An 18080-nucleotide genomic window follows, 5' to 3' on the forward strand; every position below is an offset into this window, starting at 1 on the left:
CCCTCAGAGACTCGAACTTTGCAAGGAATAGGAGATTATCCCAGGTGTCATGTCCATTCTCAGGATGGTCACATGAGCACTGCTTGGTGTCCCATGAGGAGTGCAAAGTGTCTGAATTTTCTGCCTCTTCTCAGATCCTCCAAAGGCACACATTGCCCACCACCCTATCTCTGACCATGAGGCCACCCTGAGGTGCTGGGCCCTGGGCTTCTACCCTGCAGAGATCACGCTGACCTGGCAGAGGGATGGGGAGGAGCAGACCCAGGACACGGAGCTTGTGGAGACCAGGCCCGCAGGGGATGAAACCTTCCAGAAGTGGGTGGGTGTGGTGGTGCTTTCTGGGGAGGAGCAGCGATACACGTGCCATGTGCAGCACGAGGGGCTTCCCGAGGCCCTCACCCTGAGATGGGGTAAGGAATGAGATGGTGTAAAGGGAAGGATGAGAGGCCATGTTTTTCTCAGGAAAAGCAGGAGCCCTTCTGGAGCCCTTCAGCAGAATCAGGACTGAGGCCTGGGGCCCCTCATTTTCCCCTCCTTTCTCACAGTCATCTTCCCAGCCCACCGTCCCCCTTGTGGACATAGTTGCTGGCCCGGTTGTCCTTGCAGCTGTGGTCACTGGAGCTGTGGTTGCTGCTGTGATGTGGAGGAAGAAGATCTCAGTTAGGGAAGGGGTGAGGAGTGGGGTCTGAGTTTTCTTGTCCTAGTGGGGGTTTTGAGCCCCAGGTAGAAGTGTGCCCTGTCTCCTCACTGGGAAGCACCGTCCACACACATGGGCCTACCCAGCTTGGTACCCTGTGTGACAACCCTTACTCATTTGTAAAACGAAAATGAAAGACAGATTCTTCACTTCAGAGACTGTGGTGGTGGGGATCTGATTGTCAACAGTCACAAATCACAGGGGAAGGTCCCTGCTGAGGACAAACTTAGGAGGACAGTTGGTCCAGGACCCACACCTGCTTTCTTCTTATTTTCTGATCCTGCCCTGGATTGCAATTATACATTTCTGGAAGCTTCTCTGGGATCAAAGACTAGAGGGTTGCTCTAGGGCCTTATAGCCCTGCCTCCTTTCTGGCCTCTCACAGGACATTTTCTTCCCACAGATAGAAACAGAGAGAGCTACACTCAGATTGCAAGTAAGTATGAAGGGGGCTGAACCCTGAGATCATTGGGATATTGTGGTTGGGAGCCCAAGGGGAAGCTGGCCCAGCCCACAGTTCCTCCTCTAGCTGCATCTCCTGTGGGCTCTGACCAGATCCTCTTTGTGTTCTACCGCAGTCATTGACACTGCCCAGGGCTTTGATGTGTCTCTCATTACTTATAAAGGTGACACTTGGGGGCAGGGGCCCTGATGTAAGTGGGGTATTGTGGGGAACAGAGGGAATGCGAGTGTGCTATGGGGTTTCTTTGACTTGGATGTCCTGAGTATGCGATGGGCGGTTCAGAGTGTCACCTGTCACTGTGACTAATCTGAAGTTGTTCATGAATATTTTCTCTATAGTGTGAGATAGCCGCCTTGTGTGGGACTGATAAGCAAGATTTGTTCATGCCTCCCTTTTGTGACTTCGAGTACCCTGAATTCTCTTTCTGCAAAGGTGTCCAAATGTGTCTTCATCCCTGTTAGTATAATGTGAGAAGGTGGGGGACCAGTTCACCCCCATGTCCTCCATGACCCCCTTCCCCGCACGGCCCTATGTTGTTTCAACCCAATGATCTTTCCTGTTCCAGAGACATGGGGCTTGGATGTCTTTATCTCTGTCTGAACTTCGTGCTGCACTGAGCTACAACTTCCTGCTTCCCTATTAAAATTAGAATCTGAGTATAAACTTACTTCTTCAAATTCTTGCCATGAGAGGTTAATGAGTTAATTAAAGGAGAAGATTACTAAAATTTAAGAGACAAAATAAATGGAAGACCTGAGAACCTTCCAGAGTTTATGTGGTTCTTCTACTGATCTGTTGCAGGGGATGAGCATAGATGGAGCTGTGGCCAGTGGGAAGTCAGTCCGCTGTGGGCTTTATGTGGTCGCTGCTTGGCTGGGTCATCTTTGCTGCTCCAATGGCCCTGGTCCTTCAGTAGAACCTTGTACCACCAGGACCTGTGATCACAGGGACTCAGATGTCACTTAGTACAGTCTCTGCACACAGAAGTCCTTGTGGTATCAAGGGACTGAGTTTTCAGACCCGTCCAGTGCTTGCCCTCCTTCCAGGGCTCTTCCTGGATTGTATTTTCTATCTTTTCACCAGCCTTCTTACAGGAACCAGATTCTGAAATTTGCAGAGAAGAGGGGACCCAAGGTTTCTCATCGTAGGTAACTTTCTGTTGGAACTCCTTCTGCTTTCTCTTCGACTTTTCTTCCTGCCCTGATTTGTAGTAATCCTAGGGCAGGCTCCAATCCAAACCCATGGATTTGTAAAACAGAGTCCAGTTTAGATTTATACGCAGTTGGAAGATTGGACTTACAATCCTAGGATTATCTTTCCTGAAGAGAGACATATGATTGCATGCTGCCATGTGCAGGAGGGTTGGTGTGGGAGGAGGGATGAGGGGAAGGGGGCACACAGGCAGCACTGGTGACAAAAGCACTGGTGGCACTGATGTTGGCATGAGAGGATGTTGTGCTGTAGCTGCCACGAAACAGCATTTGGCCTGAGGCTACATTAATAAAAGATATTGCCTTTAAAATAAGGAGGTGCTCCATGGTGATCATTCATTGAACTGACATTTGTTGTCTGCTAGGTAAATGACTGTTTTTGCATTTGGAAAACATCTTTAAAGTAAAAACAGAGAAATTTCTGGCCTTCTGGTGCATACGTTCTAGGGAGAAGAGGCAGACGTAAGATACACTATGAGCAGAGTACAGAAGGACAATGCTCGTGTTAGAAGGTGGCAAGTGCTGTGGGGGGTGATGCAGAGTGTGGGCTGTGGGGACAGGGAGGTGGCTGTTGTACTGTGGTCAGTGTGGGCCTTCTTTCAAATGTGACCTTCAAAGAAAGATTTTTTTTTTCACAGCTGGCAGAGCTAATTGTGGCTTTATTTTGGGACACACACACACACACACACACACACAGATACACACACACATACACACACACACACACACAGTTACTTTGTAGCTGAAGGCATGTGCAAGTGGGGGTACCCCAGGCAGTGAACTCCCCCACAGGTGGGCTGAAGGCAAGGGCTGAGCCTCAGGTGGGTCTCCTGTTACCTAGCTCCCCTGCACAGTGGCCTCCCCCACAGGCTCTGGGGCAGTCACAGGAAGGGGTAGATTGAGAGACGCTGCCGTGGCAGTTCACTTGGGCAGCACGTTCAAGGACTTGGACAGCAGTTCCCTACCACAGGTCTTAATTGTCTTAATTTTCCTCATAACCATGGCCCTGGAGGTGCTGGTGCCTGCACCCAGACCCTTGCTTTGCCCAAGCCATCCCCAGAAGGGCTGGACAGAGTAATTGAGATGAGTTCTGAGGTGTGGCCAGGACAGGCCTGGAGGGTGTGCGCAGCGTTGTTGTTGTTGTTGTTGTTTTTTCCTGCTCTGAATGATATGGGGTGTTAGGATACAGTTTTGAAAAGTAGGACATGGTAGGACACATTATGTAAAAGCTTCTCTCTGGCTGCTCTACTGAGAACAGAACTGAGAGGTGGTGGACAAGCAAGGCAGTAGAGAAAACAGTGGGAAAGGCATGTAGCATTTCAGGACAGAGATGTCGGTTACCTAGACCTGGATGTGAGCAGTGGAAATAATGAGAGTGATGGGATTCTGTTTCATCATAGCATTTGCTAATAAATTGTGTATGTGATCTGAGAAAGAAGAATCAAGGACATCCACAGTGTTGGACTGAGTGAGTAGAAGGGTGGAGCTGCTGTCCGTGGAGACGGGGAGACTCTGGCAGGAGCATACGGAGGAGAGGGCATCGCGGGCATTCAGTGGAGGAGACATCTACGAGGAGTGCAGGTGAGGGGCCCGGATGCCTCTGCAGCTACAGCTTCACCACCCAGTTACTCTCCTGCTTCCACCCCCTGTGTCTCAGAGACAGAGCACTGATTCTCCCCTGGGCTGTCTGCACAGGTAGGTGGAAGTCAGGGAAGTTATGGTCTGCTGTTGGTTATAAGAAGTCACTGATTATTGTGCTTTTTCAGATAATTAAATAAATAATAAGACAAGGTGTAACTAGAACACTTATTCAGAAGACTATAGTAATGGAAACTTTTTTTATTCATCTAAAGAAGTCAACAGAAGAAAAAATAGTTGAGCCAAAAAGACATAATATTAGAAGGCAGCAAATGACAATGTACAGACTTAAGCCCAATGAGGTCAACAATGACATTAAACATAATGGACTCACACACTCCAATGACAAGACAAATAGTGCAGAGGGGGAAAAACAAGTCAATAAATAAATAGCTGTAGGCTGTTTCCAAAAGCCATAATTTCAGCAGAAGGTACAGAAACGCTGAAACTAAAAGGATAGAAAAGAAACACCAGACACACATTCATGAAAACCACACAGAGATGGCATTTAGAAAAATTACAGGACGTGGATCTTGTGAGACAGAGTCCACGCAGACAGTTGACAATGCCCTTTTTTTCCAGAGACAGGGTCTGTTGCCCAGGCTGAAATGCATTGGTGATATCATACCTCACTGTAACCTCAAACTCCTGGGCTCAGACAATTCTCCTGCCCCAGCCCTCCGAGTAGCTAGGACTACAGGTGTGTGCCCCCATAGCTGGTTATAATGTCTAATTTTCTCATCTGATGTGGTGTGATCAAGGAAGCAATGTCATGCCATGTATTTGACTTGAAGTAAGAATACAACAAATATCAGGGGAATGAAGAAATAAAACCACTTGCTAGTTCAAGCCATGTCCACATTTACATTTGACAGATGAGGAACAACATCTCAAACAAGTAAAGTAAAATAAATTGGTTTTCATCATCCGCAGCAGAACTGAGAACACATTCCCTGTGCTGAAGGAATTAGCTCTACTGAGATCAGAGCAGGTATCATGAATTGCTACTTGAATCGGAACTGATACATTTCAAGATATACTAAACAAAGGGTGTGCAAGGATTAACTGAATGCAGAGATAAAGGAAGTAAATGGATTTGTTTAAAAGATGGACAGAATCCTTCTTTTAAAGTGGCCTTATTTGGACTAAAGTATAAGGCTCACAGACCATCTCATAGATGAGATGAAGTGTCAGGTGGGAAAGTGCCTGACTACGTGCAGCTTCCAGACCCAAAGGGGACCTAAAAATCCTGGGATATTTTCGGTTGTCATATGGGGATTGGTGGGAGGAGGTGAGTGGGGTGCTCCTGGCAAAGCTCCCACAATGCACAGGACAGCCCACTCCAAAAGGGATTCTCTGTCTCGAATTGTTAATAGTGCTGCTGTTGAGAAACCCACCCCAGAGGTAAATGCTGTAATGTCCTCACCATTTCACAGGTGAAGAAACTGAAGCACCGGGAGGGAAAGTGTCAGTAGGATCAGAGCTGTAGGTTGAATCCAGGCCACCTGGCTGCAGGGTCTTGGCTCCCCTGGTTACGTCAGGTATCCAGGAGCCAACCACAAACAACCCAGCTGCGCGGTGCCTTCATGGTCTGTGTGTGCCCCCTGGTGTTGGCACTGGGCCTGTGGCTAAACAAGGCTTGTGGGAAAGGGAAAAACAGGTTTGGGTAGGGGATACTCCTTCAGGCTCTCTAGATTTCAAGCCACAACTTACACTCAGAAAAATACGGCCGGACGCGGTGGCTCACGCCTGTAATCCCAGCACTCTGGGAGGCTGAGGCGGGTGGATCACTAGGTCAAGAGATCAAGACCATCCTGGTCAACATGGTGAAACCCCGTCTCTACTAAAAATACAAAAATTAGCTGGGCATGGTGGCACGTGCCTGTAATCCCAGCTACTCAGGAGGCTGAGGCAGGAGAATTGCCTGAACCCAGGAGGCGGAGGTTGCAGTGAGCCAAGATCGCGCCATTGCACTCCGGCCTGGGTAACAAGAGCAAAACTCCGTCTCAAAAAAAAAAAAAAAAAAAAAGAAAAGAAAAGAAAAATAATGTCCATCTTAATTATTTCTCCAACTCTGCTTCTCCCAGTTCCAGCCAGTGTCCTCCCTCAACTCCATCAAAATCGTCACCCGCCAGATGCCCAACACCCACCGTGTGGGGAGTGAAAAGGCCCCAGGACTAAAGGACAGGACTAGGTTCCATCCCAGCCATCCCTCCCGCCCAGAGCTCTAGCTCTGTGCCAGTAGTGCTTAGGCTCTTAACCTGGGGCCCAGGAACCCACTCTCCCATGACACTGCATGCAGAAGTGATGTTACCTGCACATGTGACTTCCTCACAGGACATTGAATATTAATATAAATCTGATCAGAGGGGCCCAAGACACCACTGTTCCCCCAACAGCTTGTGATCCTCTGAATCAAAGAAAGGGTAGAGATAGAGGGAGGCCCTAAATCCAAATCTTCTACCACTTCTAGTGAAGTTCTGAGAAGTGCCAAGTACTCAACCTGCTCTGGGGATACAGCAGGAAAGCGGAGTGTTCATGGATTTCAAATTCCATCAAAGAAATACCATTTTGGCAAAATATCTAAGTCACTTTTCTAAGCCCCAGGCAGCAGCTCAAAGCAAACAATATCAAAAAAGCAAAATATCGGCCCAGGTGAAATCATTGAAGCTATAAAATTTTGTGAGACCTGTAGTTAGAAAGAACAGCTGCAATTCAATTTAGAGCTGCAGCAGAAACCCCTACACCATATAGGGTTTTACATGAAGTTCCCCTGAAGGGACCTTCTCCATTCTGCAGTGCGTAGTGAGGCCATTTCTGTGTAAAAAGGTAGAATCTCCTTGGACGCCTGATGTTGAAACTTACTACTCACTCTCTGACTTTGTAGATGCCAACTTCACATAGTTAATTTCCTTACTTTGCCTAAGCAGAGTTTGAAATTGTTTCTGAAGCAGAAAACCAGGGACTGGTTATGTGAACTCTCACCCCACTCTGTGGCTTCTCATGCAATAAGCATAAGAGATTGTGGGCCAACAGAATTTCTAGCAAGGTAAACAAAAACCCTCCATTTCAGCCTATGATTCAGCTTGTCTTGTGATGTTCCAGTCTCTCTCCATTCTTAACATTTTAATATTTATAATTTTACCTGAATTTGATTTTATAAGAAGTCATATGTATTCATTGCTGTTGGGTTGTCAGTGAAAACCTTCTCAAAACAACTCTAGAAGAAAGACAGATAAATGCATGGTGCCCCCGTGTATTAGTGCTCACTGCACCTTACAAATGTGTCAGCCCCACTCCAACAGATGATGCTGGAAATATGGATATCCACATGCAAAAGAAAGATGCTATAAAAAAACTCTTGCCCTTCTATTACATCCTATACAAAAATTAAGTCAGAATGGCTTAAAGAACTTATGTTAAGAAGTTAAACCTATAAAACTCTTAAAAGAAAATGCTGAGGAAACTTATGGACTTTAAAATTGGTAGTGGTTTCTTGGCTGGTTACCAAAAGCACAAGTCATAAAAGAAAAATAACAAATTAGACTTTATCAAAATGTAAAAACTTTTTTACTTCAAAGGACACTATTAAGAGAGTGAAAAGAAAATGCACAGAATAGGAGGAAATATTTACCAATCATGTGCCTGATAAAGAATTAGTATCCAGACTACATAAAGAACAACTTACAATAGCAAAGCAATCAAATTCAAAAATGGGTAAAATGCATGAACAGACAATTCACCAGAGAAGATACACAACAAGGACATAAAAATAAGGAATTCCAATAAGGACATAAAAATACGCTCAGCTTCACTAGTCCAAGTGTTGGAGAAGACATGGATAAAACGGAACACTGTGCACTGCTGGTGAGAGTCAGCAATGGTGCAGCCACCATAGAAACAGTATGATTCTCCCTTAAGAAAGAAAAAACGGAATTTCCATATGAGTCGACAATTCCACTTTTGGGCAGATACCCTCAAAAACTGAAAGCAGGTATGGACACAGATGATTGTACACTGATGCTCATAGCAGCATTATTCCCAATAGCCAAAAGGTGGACACAACCCAAATGTCCACCAGAGGATGACTGAATAAACAAAATGTGGTGCACATACGCCTGGAATATTATTCAGCCTTAAAAGTGAATAATATCTGGATTGGATGGAACCTTGAAAACACTCTAAGTGAAATATGCCAGAAAAAAAAGACAAATAAGATATTTCACTTATATGAGGCAGCTAAAATAAGCCAATTAATGGAAGCAGAAAGTAGAATACAGGTTACCAGGGGCTGAGGGTAGGAACAATGGGCAGCTGTCATTTATTGGGTACAGTTTCTGCTGGGATGAAGAAAATGTTCTGGAAATGCAGATTAGATTTGTATTTGTGTAACCACCACCAATTGTAAATGTGCTCAATGCCAATGAATTGTATACTGACAAAATTGTTAGAAGGTAAATTGTATAGTACGCATGTTTTACCACAATTTAAAATATATATATCAACACTAAATCCAATCATTTCTCCCTCCTCTGCCGTCTCAACCCCAGAACCATCCTATCTAGGGGAGTAAACTGGAAGGGCCTTCCAGCTGGGCTGCCTGCTGCCTCTCATTCCCACTGTCCATCACCCATACAACAGACAGAGTGTGTCTTTCAAATGGGAATTCGAGCATATCATATGAACAGTCCAGCCCCTTCCCTTCTTGGGCACAATGAAACCCCAGTTTCCCACCATTTCCTAGGAGCTCCTTATAACGGCCCTTTATGGCCACTTTGGCATCATCTCACCACTCTCAGCCCAGCTCACTTGTCTCCACTCACAACAGCCTCTTGTCTGCTCTGTCCTGTCTCTGCCACCTGCTGCTGCTGTGACTCCCACATGCACCTGCTCCCTAGGGATCCACATGGCTCACTCCTTACACCATTAACGTCTCTCCTCAGATGTCCCACGATCAAGTTTTCAGAAATGTCTTATCTAGTGACCTTTTCTGAAATCTATCCCCTGCCATTTCCACCAGCACCACCACCACCACCACCAATCTTCCAGCCTAGGCCTCTATTTCTCAATAGCAATTATCACTGATATATGAGAGATTTTACTTGTTTATTGTCTGTTCGTTCATTAGGATTACCAAGAAAGAAAGAATCAATAGCATAGCATAGATAGATGATAGATAAATACATAGATAGATAAGAGGGGATTTATTGGGCTAATTGGCTCACACAATTATAGAGGCTGAGAAGTCCCACGATAGACTGTCTGCAAGCTGGAGAACTAGAAAAGCCAGTAGCAGGGCTCAGCCCAAGGCCAAAGGCCCAAGGACCCAGAAGAGGGAGCAGGAGGATAAAGGGGCACACTGGTGCAAGACTTAGAGTCTAAAGACCATCGGACCTGGAGTTCTGCTGTCCAAGGCAGAAGAAGAAGGGTGTCTCAGCTGGAGAGAGACACCAGAGACAGAGAAAGAGTGAGAGCAAGAGCAAAAGCGAGAGAGAGAAAAAGAGAGAGAGCAGAGAGAGAGAGAAAGAGAGGAGAGAGAGAGAGAGGCACAGAGAAATTTGCCTTTTATCTGCCTTTCTGTTCTATCTGGGCCCTGAGGTGATTGGATTGTGGCTGCCCACATAGAGGAAGGCTCTTCTCCACTAAGTCCACCCACTCACATGCCAATCCCTTCCAGAAACACCCTCGCAGACACAGGTTTAATACTTACCATTTTAATAGTCTATAATTTATTTTTTGAGACAGGGGCTTGCTGGCTGGAGTACAGTGGTGCTCATGGCTCACTGCAGCCTGAATCTTCCAGGCTTAAGCAATCCTTCCCCACCAGCCACCTGAGGTAGCTGGGACTACAGGCATGCACCACCAAGCCCGGCTAATTATTTTGTATTTTTTGTAGACATAGGGTTTCTCCATGTTGCCTAGGCTGGTCTCAAACTCATGGGCTCAAGCAACCTGCCTGCCTCAGCCTCTCAAAGTGTTGAGAGTACAGGTACGAGCCACCATGCCCAGCCTGAGTAGTCTATGAATTTTTAAAATCACAACCACAAAAGAATCCTTATGTACAAACATGATTGCCAAAATATTACTTATCAAAAGACAAAATGAAAGCAGATTGATCTAAAAGAACCCTGGCCACATCTTGTTAAAGATGGAATGCAGCTTGTAAAAGTCAGTAAACTCTATGCAGGCTTTATGACATAGAAACTACTTGTGTAACAATACATTCAAAAAGCAACATTCAAAATAACTCACAACCACTCTGGGAGGCCTATGTGGGTGGATCACTTGGGGTCAGGTGTTCAAGACCAGCCTTGCCAACAAGTGAAACCCCATCTCTACTAAAAACACAAAATTAGCCAGGCATGGTAGTGCATGTCTGTAATTGCAGGTATTTGAGTGGCTGAGTCAGGAGAATCACTTGAACCTGGAATGCAGAGGTTGCAGTGAGTCAATATCACGTCACTGCACTCCAGCCCTTGCAGACAGGAGTGAGACCCCTTAAAAAAAAGATAACCATAACTTATGAATGCAATTTTGTACAACGAAAGCATATATTAACATATATACATAGCAATAGAATGGCAATCAGCACCACTGCAAAAGACAGCTCTAGGGACACATTCAAACCATATTCCAGGAAGCTTCAATAATGTAACAGCAGTGGTTCTTCTGAGGGGATGCCTGGGTGATATTTCTTTCTTGTGTGCATTTTATTTTCTTTAAAATTCAAGCAGGTATTGATCTGTGCATTTTAGAGTCGTCTGTAGTCAAATAAATTTTCACATTTCTAATGTAGAAACATATATTTTTAACATTCAAAATAAAACATTTGAAGTGAAATAACAATGAAACATGGCAGAACACTGTGGTGGACACCTGGAGTCCCAGCTACTCAGGAGACTGAGGTGGGAGAATTGCTTGAGCTCAGGAGTTTGAGGCTGTACTCACACCTGTGAATAGTGACTGCTCTCCAGCCTGGCTACATAGTGAGACCTCATCTTTAAAATAATAATAATAAAAGGAATTCAGACCTCCTTCCAATCTCAGCCTAAAACATATTTCTCATTTGAAGTCCACATGGCAGAAATGCCTACTGATGTCTTCTCCAGAGAGTAAAAAAATATTCTTCCTCCACAATCCATGACTCATCCTTCTGTTACAGTGTTCACTTGAGCAATGAAGTCAACACTAAAAATATCATCAGTTTATGGAATACTGATTATCTCATCTATAGATATATAAATTATAAGTATGTACATATACATTATATTATAATATATAGACATAGATATAGATATATATTACCAGCACACCTGAGAGAGTGAGATGAGTTATTTCCTTCCACAGTTGAAAATCTGAGTCCCTGAGAGCCTAGGGGTTTTGGGTCTGGGTTCACTGAATATGTTGGCCTTGAGAATTAGGAGACACTCAGCTTCCTCTAGGCTCACCTGGGTGTGAGTCACACCAGTGGAGGCTCCACAACAGCAGGAAGAGCAACCGAAAACCCTGGAAGCTTCACACCTGTAATCGTCCATGTCCAGTGGAATGCAGCTGAAGGATGGGCTAAGGTAAAAATTCAGCTCCTTCCTTCAGTTGGGGTGGCAGATGGGTGAATCAGTCAGCTACACATGAGCTGTGTGGTGTTCCTAGAGATATCTGATATTACTCAGCTAAGAACTCCACCCCACACATACAAAAACTCTGTACTTACTGGTAAGCAGGGTCCTCTTTAGGAAAGCAAAGCGCCTTCCTAACTTAAGGCCAAACATTTTCTCTCCAAGTGAATTATCCTCATTGGATAATCTCTTACTCCCACTGAAATTAGCCCCAGAGTTGCATTTGAGCATTTGGATCCAAGACAGAAAGTCATTTTGGGGTTTAGGCCTGGCTGATCTTGGACAATGTCCTGACAGAAGGCTTTCTACTTGCTGAAGAACAAGGGTGAGCTCTGGGTAGGGGATGATGTCCTGAGAAGAAAAGACAGATAGGCAGATTCTGAAGCAAACTCAGGAGTTTACCGTACAAAAGACTTTGGAATATATTCCTCAGCCTCTTTTTCATTGTGATAAAATATACATGAACACAAAAGGTACCACTGTAACCATTTTAAGTGTACAATGCAGTGACAGTAGGTTCACAATGTTATGTAACCATCATCACGCTAGTTCCAGAATGTTTTTGTTACCTCAGGGAGAAACTCTGCACCCAATAATCAGTCACCCTCCATTTCCACCTGCCACCAGACCCTGTCGCCACAAATCCACTTTCTTTCTCTATAGATTTGCCTCTTCTGAATATTTCACAAAAATGAATTAATAAATTATGTAGCCTTCTGTAACTGGCTTCCTTCACTTATCATATTTTCAAGATTCAGCAATGTTTTAGCATGTACCAGTGCCTTATTCTTTTTATGGCCAAATAATATTCTATTGTAGAAATAAACTATATGTTTTTTCTCCATTCATCAGTTGATGGACATTTTCTTTTAAATCAAATAGGAAAAAGAAGAGAGGAATTACAAATGTGTGCACACACACACAATCACATGCACACACACACATAAATATGTGTGTATACATATATTACATACATATATCTTGTAGGGTTGAGACAATCTCTCTCAGCTTTTTTAAACCTGTGAATGTCTTAATTTTTCCATTATTTCTGAAGGAGGGTGTTGCAGACATATAATTCTTGGTTGACAGTCCTTTAACTTTCTAGACTTCAAATTTGTCATTCCAATGCTTCCTGAACTCCATGTTTTCTGACAAAAATTTGTATTTTAATCTTATTGAGGATTCATTGTACCTGAAAAGTTCTTGCTGTATTATTGCTTTCAAGATAGTCTCTTTGTTATTGGTGTTTGACTGGTTGATTATAATATCTCTCAGTGTGGATATTAAAATTTTTTTCCTGCTTAAAATTAATCAAGTCTGTTAGATGAATTGATTCATATTTTTCATCAAATTTGGGAGTTTTGGAGTTATTATTGCTCCAAATAGCCATTCTTCTTTTGCTCCTTCCTTTCTTTGAGGACTCCCAAAGTGCATGTGCTTCATGTTGTCTCACAGATTTCTTAAGTTCTGTTCATTTTTCTTTATAAATTTTTTTCTTTCTGTATCTCAAAATGGATAATTTCAATTGTCTTATGTTTAAGATTGCCAATTCTTCATTCTGCATAATGAAAGTTACTTTTGAACTCCTCCAGTAAAGTTTTCATTTTAGTTATTGCAGTTTTCTGCTACAAAATTTCTATTTGGTCTCTTTTTAACTTCCTATCTTTTTATTGATATTCTCTATTTGAGTTAACATAGTTCTTCTGATTTCCTTTAGGTTTTTTGCCCATGGTTTCCTTTAGCTCTGAACATATTTAAGACCGTCGATTTAAAGTTTTTTTTCCAGTAAGTATGTTCAATGCCCTTTCTCAGGAACAGTTTCTGTCCATTTCTTCTTTTCTCGAGAATGGGTCTTACTGTGTAGCTTAATTGAATACCTCATTTTAATTTTGAATACTATCATGCTATAATTTTGGAAATCACATTGTCTAAACAATTTTTGTATAGATTGTATTCTGTATTGTGTACAATCATGGACGTCTCTATTCCGTCAGCTTAGTGGTCAACTCAAGATTTGACAGATATTTCTTTAAATGTCTGCAGCCAAAAAATTTAATAATAATTAGAAAAAAATCAGTCTTTTTGTCTGGGCTCTCTGTTTGTTTTGGGGCATGCTCTTAGCACTCTGCTAGGCAGTTTGCAATTATGCCTTGGCCTTGATGTTCTGCTTGTGCAGATACTGAAAATGAGCAAGAGGTGTGAACATAGGGCATTCTCAGGTGCTTCGTGAGCTGGTGCTACATACTGTCATGGAGGAAGCTATACAGATTCCCAGGGATATGGAAGCTTTTCAAAACCCATATCCCCCATCTCACTCACCCAGTTTCCCCTCCAGGCTTTTCTGTATGTCTATCACTTTGGTCACATATTTTTGCCCCAAGGGGTAACTGCTGGCTCACTGGCATTTAAATGGTTTTATCAGATGCCTTGTGCCTCTCTGACCTAAGAATGTTCTAAGTAGGAAAAAGTGAATGCAAATCATTTACTTTCTTTTTCATTCATTCATTCATTATTATTATTTTTTATTTATTTATTTTGGCAAGGACTTGCTCAGAAGCCCAAGCTGGAGTGCAGTGGCATGATCCAGGCTCACTGTAGCCTCAACCTCCTGAGCTCAAGCAATTCTCCCACCTCAGCTTCTTGAGTAGCTGAGACTATAGGTTTGTCCCACCATGCCCAGCTAATTTCTGTATTTTTTGTAAAGATGGGGTGTCACTATGTTCCCAAGGCTTGTCTCAAACTCCGGAGCTCAAGAAATCACCCAGCTCAGCTTCCCAAAGTGCTGTCATTACAGACATGAGTCACCATGCCCAGCCCAATGTAAGCCATTTCTTATCATCCTTCAAGGAGTCACCCAACAGGAAAAGAAAAGCAACCACAATACTTTGAGAACATGGTCCACTTGGCTCCCTCTGCCATAGGAATGCACACTGGGGAACCAGACTGCTGTCTTCAAGATCACCGCAGACTTGAAGAGAAGGGAATGGGCCAAGAGTAAGATATGATGCCACAAAGCTCTGCTCCTGACTTCCAGTTGAGTTCATTGTGGGACTGCTAGGTTGCTGCAAACCTTTGATGATTTTTCAGGGTTCCAATGCAGTTCATTTTGTATCAATCTAATCAGAATACCTGGTGGTGAGTCCAGGAATCTGTGCTTTAATAGCTATCCAAGGGATTTTTTTAATGTACTGATGTTTTACAAACACATTGTCTCTATGCAGGGGTGGCCCTTGGAGTTCTTATGCCACCATGTTCTCTGACGTCACTCCTCAGCCACTTCTGAATTGTGCTCAAGCATCACAATTCCTGATCTGCTAAGTACTCCCAGGAACTCATACATATGGTAAACATTCATCAAGCACCTGCCTTATTCTGGGTACTGTGCTCCATGGAGCTGAATCTTAGAAAAAAGAATCAAACTTCCTTGGACTTCATAGAAGTCACGGGTGGGGTTGGGAAGATAAGTAAGGAAATTATAACACAACATGTTATGTATTTGACATAACATTTTTCTTTGAAAGCAACATTATTAATATTTTATAATGACAGTACTGAGTTACAAATTTCTGCTTTTTTTCTCTCTTTCTTTCTTACATATTTCTCTGCTCTTGTAGGTATTTTTAGACTGGCTATTTTGGAGACAGTGCAACAGTTTTATTTGTTCGATAATGTTTTGTTTTACATTTATTAATGAAAAAGAGATTTGCCAGCCACATATTTTTAATTTGACATTGGTTTTCTGTCAGATCTTTGATGATGATGTATCTTCTGGCTGCTGGGCTGAAAGGGAAAAGTCAGTTACATTTTAACCTAGTTATTTCTCAGATGATTTGCGTTTCTTCTGTGTCTACTTTTAAGATCTCTGCTTCTCTTTAGCATGTGAAGTTCCAGTGCAGTATGAGTAAATGTGGATCTCTTTTTATCACAGTGCTATGATACAATTGCTTAATATTTTTAAACAACCTCTTTCCATTTACTCACTTCTCATCTTCTAGGAATTTAATTAAACTAATGTTGAACCTCATTTAATCACCATATACACTGAGAAACCCAAAATAATGGCTTCACAAATATGTTCAAGCCCTAAGGCCCAGACCATTTACATATGTTACTTTACATAGCAAAAGGGACTTTTCTGATATGACTAAGAGCATGGAACTTTAGATGGAGAGATTATTTTGGATTATTTGAGTTGAACAATCTGATTGCATGATGTCTTTAAAGTGGAGATAACTGAAGATATATAGGTCAGATGGAATGATAAATTTCATCTAGAATAATTTATTGATCTAATAAAATATATTTTTGCCACTTAATTAAAAAATAAAAAATGGAGATGATAATAATCATCATTATTATATCAACTCCATTTTTTATTTTTTAATTAAGAGACAAAATGCATTAAAACATTTTACATTTAGATATCTTTGCATTCTTGGGATATATACCTTGGTCAAGACAGTCTGTTTATAACACATTGGTTAATAGAGTCTACTAATATTTTTCTTAGAATTTTTACATCTAATTAATTAAAAGTGATTGTCTTATAATTCATTTTTCTTCTTTGTTTACTAACTAGCTTTGATATCAATGTTATTCCTGCCTTATAAAGTGAATTGGTTGGCTTTCCCTACGTTTCCCTGTGTATCTTATACATTTTATATAAGGTCAGTATGTATTTGACATAAGTTCTTTGAAGGTTTGGAAGAATTTACTTGTAGAACTGGATGTGGTTGAAAGGAAATAGAATTTCTACAATAGTTTTAATTTATTGACTTGTAGTAAGTCTTTCCATTGACATACTTTTTTCATAGCTTCAAAACTGTATGAATCTCTACTATATCTGCAGTGGCATCTTTATCTGTCATAACACTTTTATTCATAGTGAACATTGCCTGTTTTATGTCTGTGTTCAAACAAACATCTGATTTGGCCAGCTGCGCCCTCAGCAGTGGCAGCTGCCAAGTCCACCTTGGTGAGTGGCGACTCAATTGCTGTGCCCATGCAGTGTCCAGTCCAGCTACCATGGACACTCTATGCAGGAACTCCATGAGCAAGCCCTGTGTGGCTGAGTGACATCAACCATCAAGCCATCTTGCCCAGCTGGTTACAAGGAGCCCCACCCACTGAGAGACCCTCTAGTGGGCATTCGCATGTAACATCTATCTTCACATGCTCTGCCAATGGAAAGAAATCTATGTGTTCCTCTCTCTATTACTCTCCAGTTTTCCAACTTCATTTTCCCCAAGTTCCAGACTGGCCAACCAAGCCATAAGCCACCGTCTATGTTTCATTCATTCACTCACTGCTGGGACATCATGTCACACCTCCATCTCCCATGGGTCTGTTTGGGTTTTGATTCCTAATTCCTGGCTCTACAGCCATTTCCAAAGGTGTTCTGATGTCAGCTCCCAAGCCAACTGCTCTTGTTGTAGATTCTCCTCTTTATATCTGAGTCATAGGCATTTATTTCCTGGGATTTTTAATAATTGCACTGATTGTTTTCAATGCCTTTCTAAGGCCTGTCAGTAAGAGATTCTATATTAGTTTGAGAGAATTGTTTCAAAACATCAGAAATGTATACTTGAATGAAGGACAACATGCATGGAGAAAGGTGGACAAATGAGCAGTGGGTTTTCACAGAGTGAACACTTGGGTAAACAGCATCCACATGAAGGAAGAGCATTGCTAGCCTCCAGGAAATATTCTGGGGTTCTGCTTGGTCACAAATCACCCTCTCTGACCCCAGAGTAAACACTGTCTTGATTTCTAAGAGCATAGATGAGATGAGTCAGTTCTCGATACAGTCGCTCTTATGTCCCGGGTCTTGCTGTGTGTTGTCATAGTCTCTTCACTCCCATGGCTGTCAGGTGCTCCACTTTATAAATACCTCACACTTCTTGTCCCTCCACTATTGATATCGATTTGTGTTACATCCAGATTTCTACAAATCATGCTGCGATAAATAATGTATATATATCCAAGAGTGCAATTGCTGGGTCATAGGTTATTGAATGATTGGTTTAGTTTCTCAAAAAACAAGTTTATATGAATAGGCAAATAGTAGAAGAGGGTAAATCCCTTATTTAAAAAATAAAAACCCTTTATTCAAATAATACATGAGAAGAAATAGAAGACTGAGGCTACAACTCTTTTGATATTTGTAATGAATTAACAGATCTAGCCACTGAAAAACAATGGCAATTTACATCACAAAAAGGAAATAACTAGTACAAACTATATCTCTTGACAAAAAACATGATATGGTACCATCAAAACTCATGGGGGAAAAAACTGAACAGATGCAAACCTCTATACCAAACTACAAATTTCTAGGAAATACAGGTAATAGAGACACATATTAAACCATACCTTTGGGTGCAATCCTCAAAATGCAAACAACAGGATACTCTACCAGACAATATTAATTTCAAAGGCAGAATCCATAGAACAAT

The 18080-nt window shown here is 42.3% G+C and overlaps 2 protein-coding genes across 7 annotated transcripts in view; both read left to right on the top strand.

Moving 5' to 3' along the window:
• LOC116544448 (saoe class I histocompatibility antigen, A alpha chain-like) overlaps nt 1-18080 on the top strand; it is a 187248-nt gene that overhangs the window by 69375 nt on the left and 99793 nt on the right. The gene's annotated exons all lie outside the window — the stretch shown is intronic.
• The window catches only part of LOC116544450 (HLA class I histocompatibility antigen, alpha chain F-like), a 169310-nt gene that overhangs the window by 1771 nt on the left and 149459 nt on the right, over nt 1-18080 (top strand). Inside the window, exons 4-5 of one of the 2 annotated variants that reach the window (XM_032270850.1) lie at nt 135-1133; nt 2737-2854. In XM_032270850.1, the coding sequence (XP_032126741.1) occupies nt 135-421 (287 nt within the window). In that variant the 3' untranslated portion in view covers nt 422-1133; nt 2737-2854. Of the gene's footprint in view, nt 1-134; nt 1134-1498; nt 1932-2736; nt 2855-18080 lie in introns of those variants that run through there. The other variant, XM_032270849.1, reaches the window with a different exon arrangement.

Source organism: Sapajus apella, unplaced genomic scaffold, assembly GCF_009761245.1.
Source record: "Sapajus apella isolate SASKATOON/1434 unplaced genomic scaffold, GSC_monkey_1.0 scaffold217, whole genome shotgun sequence".
Classification (NCBI taxonomy): domain Eukaryota; kingdom Metazoa; phylum Chordata; class Mammalia; order Primates; family Cebidae; genus Sapajus; species Sapajus apella.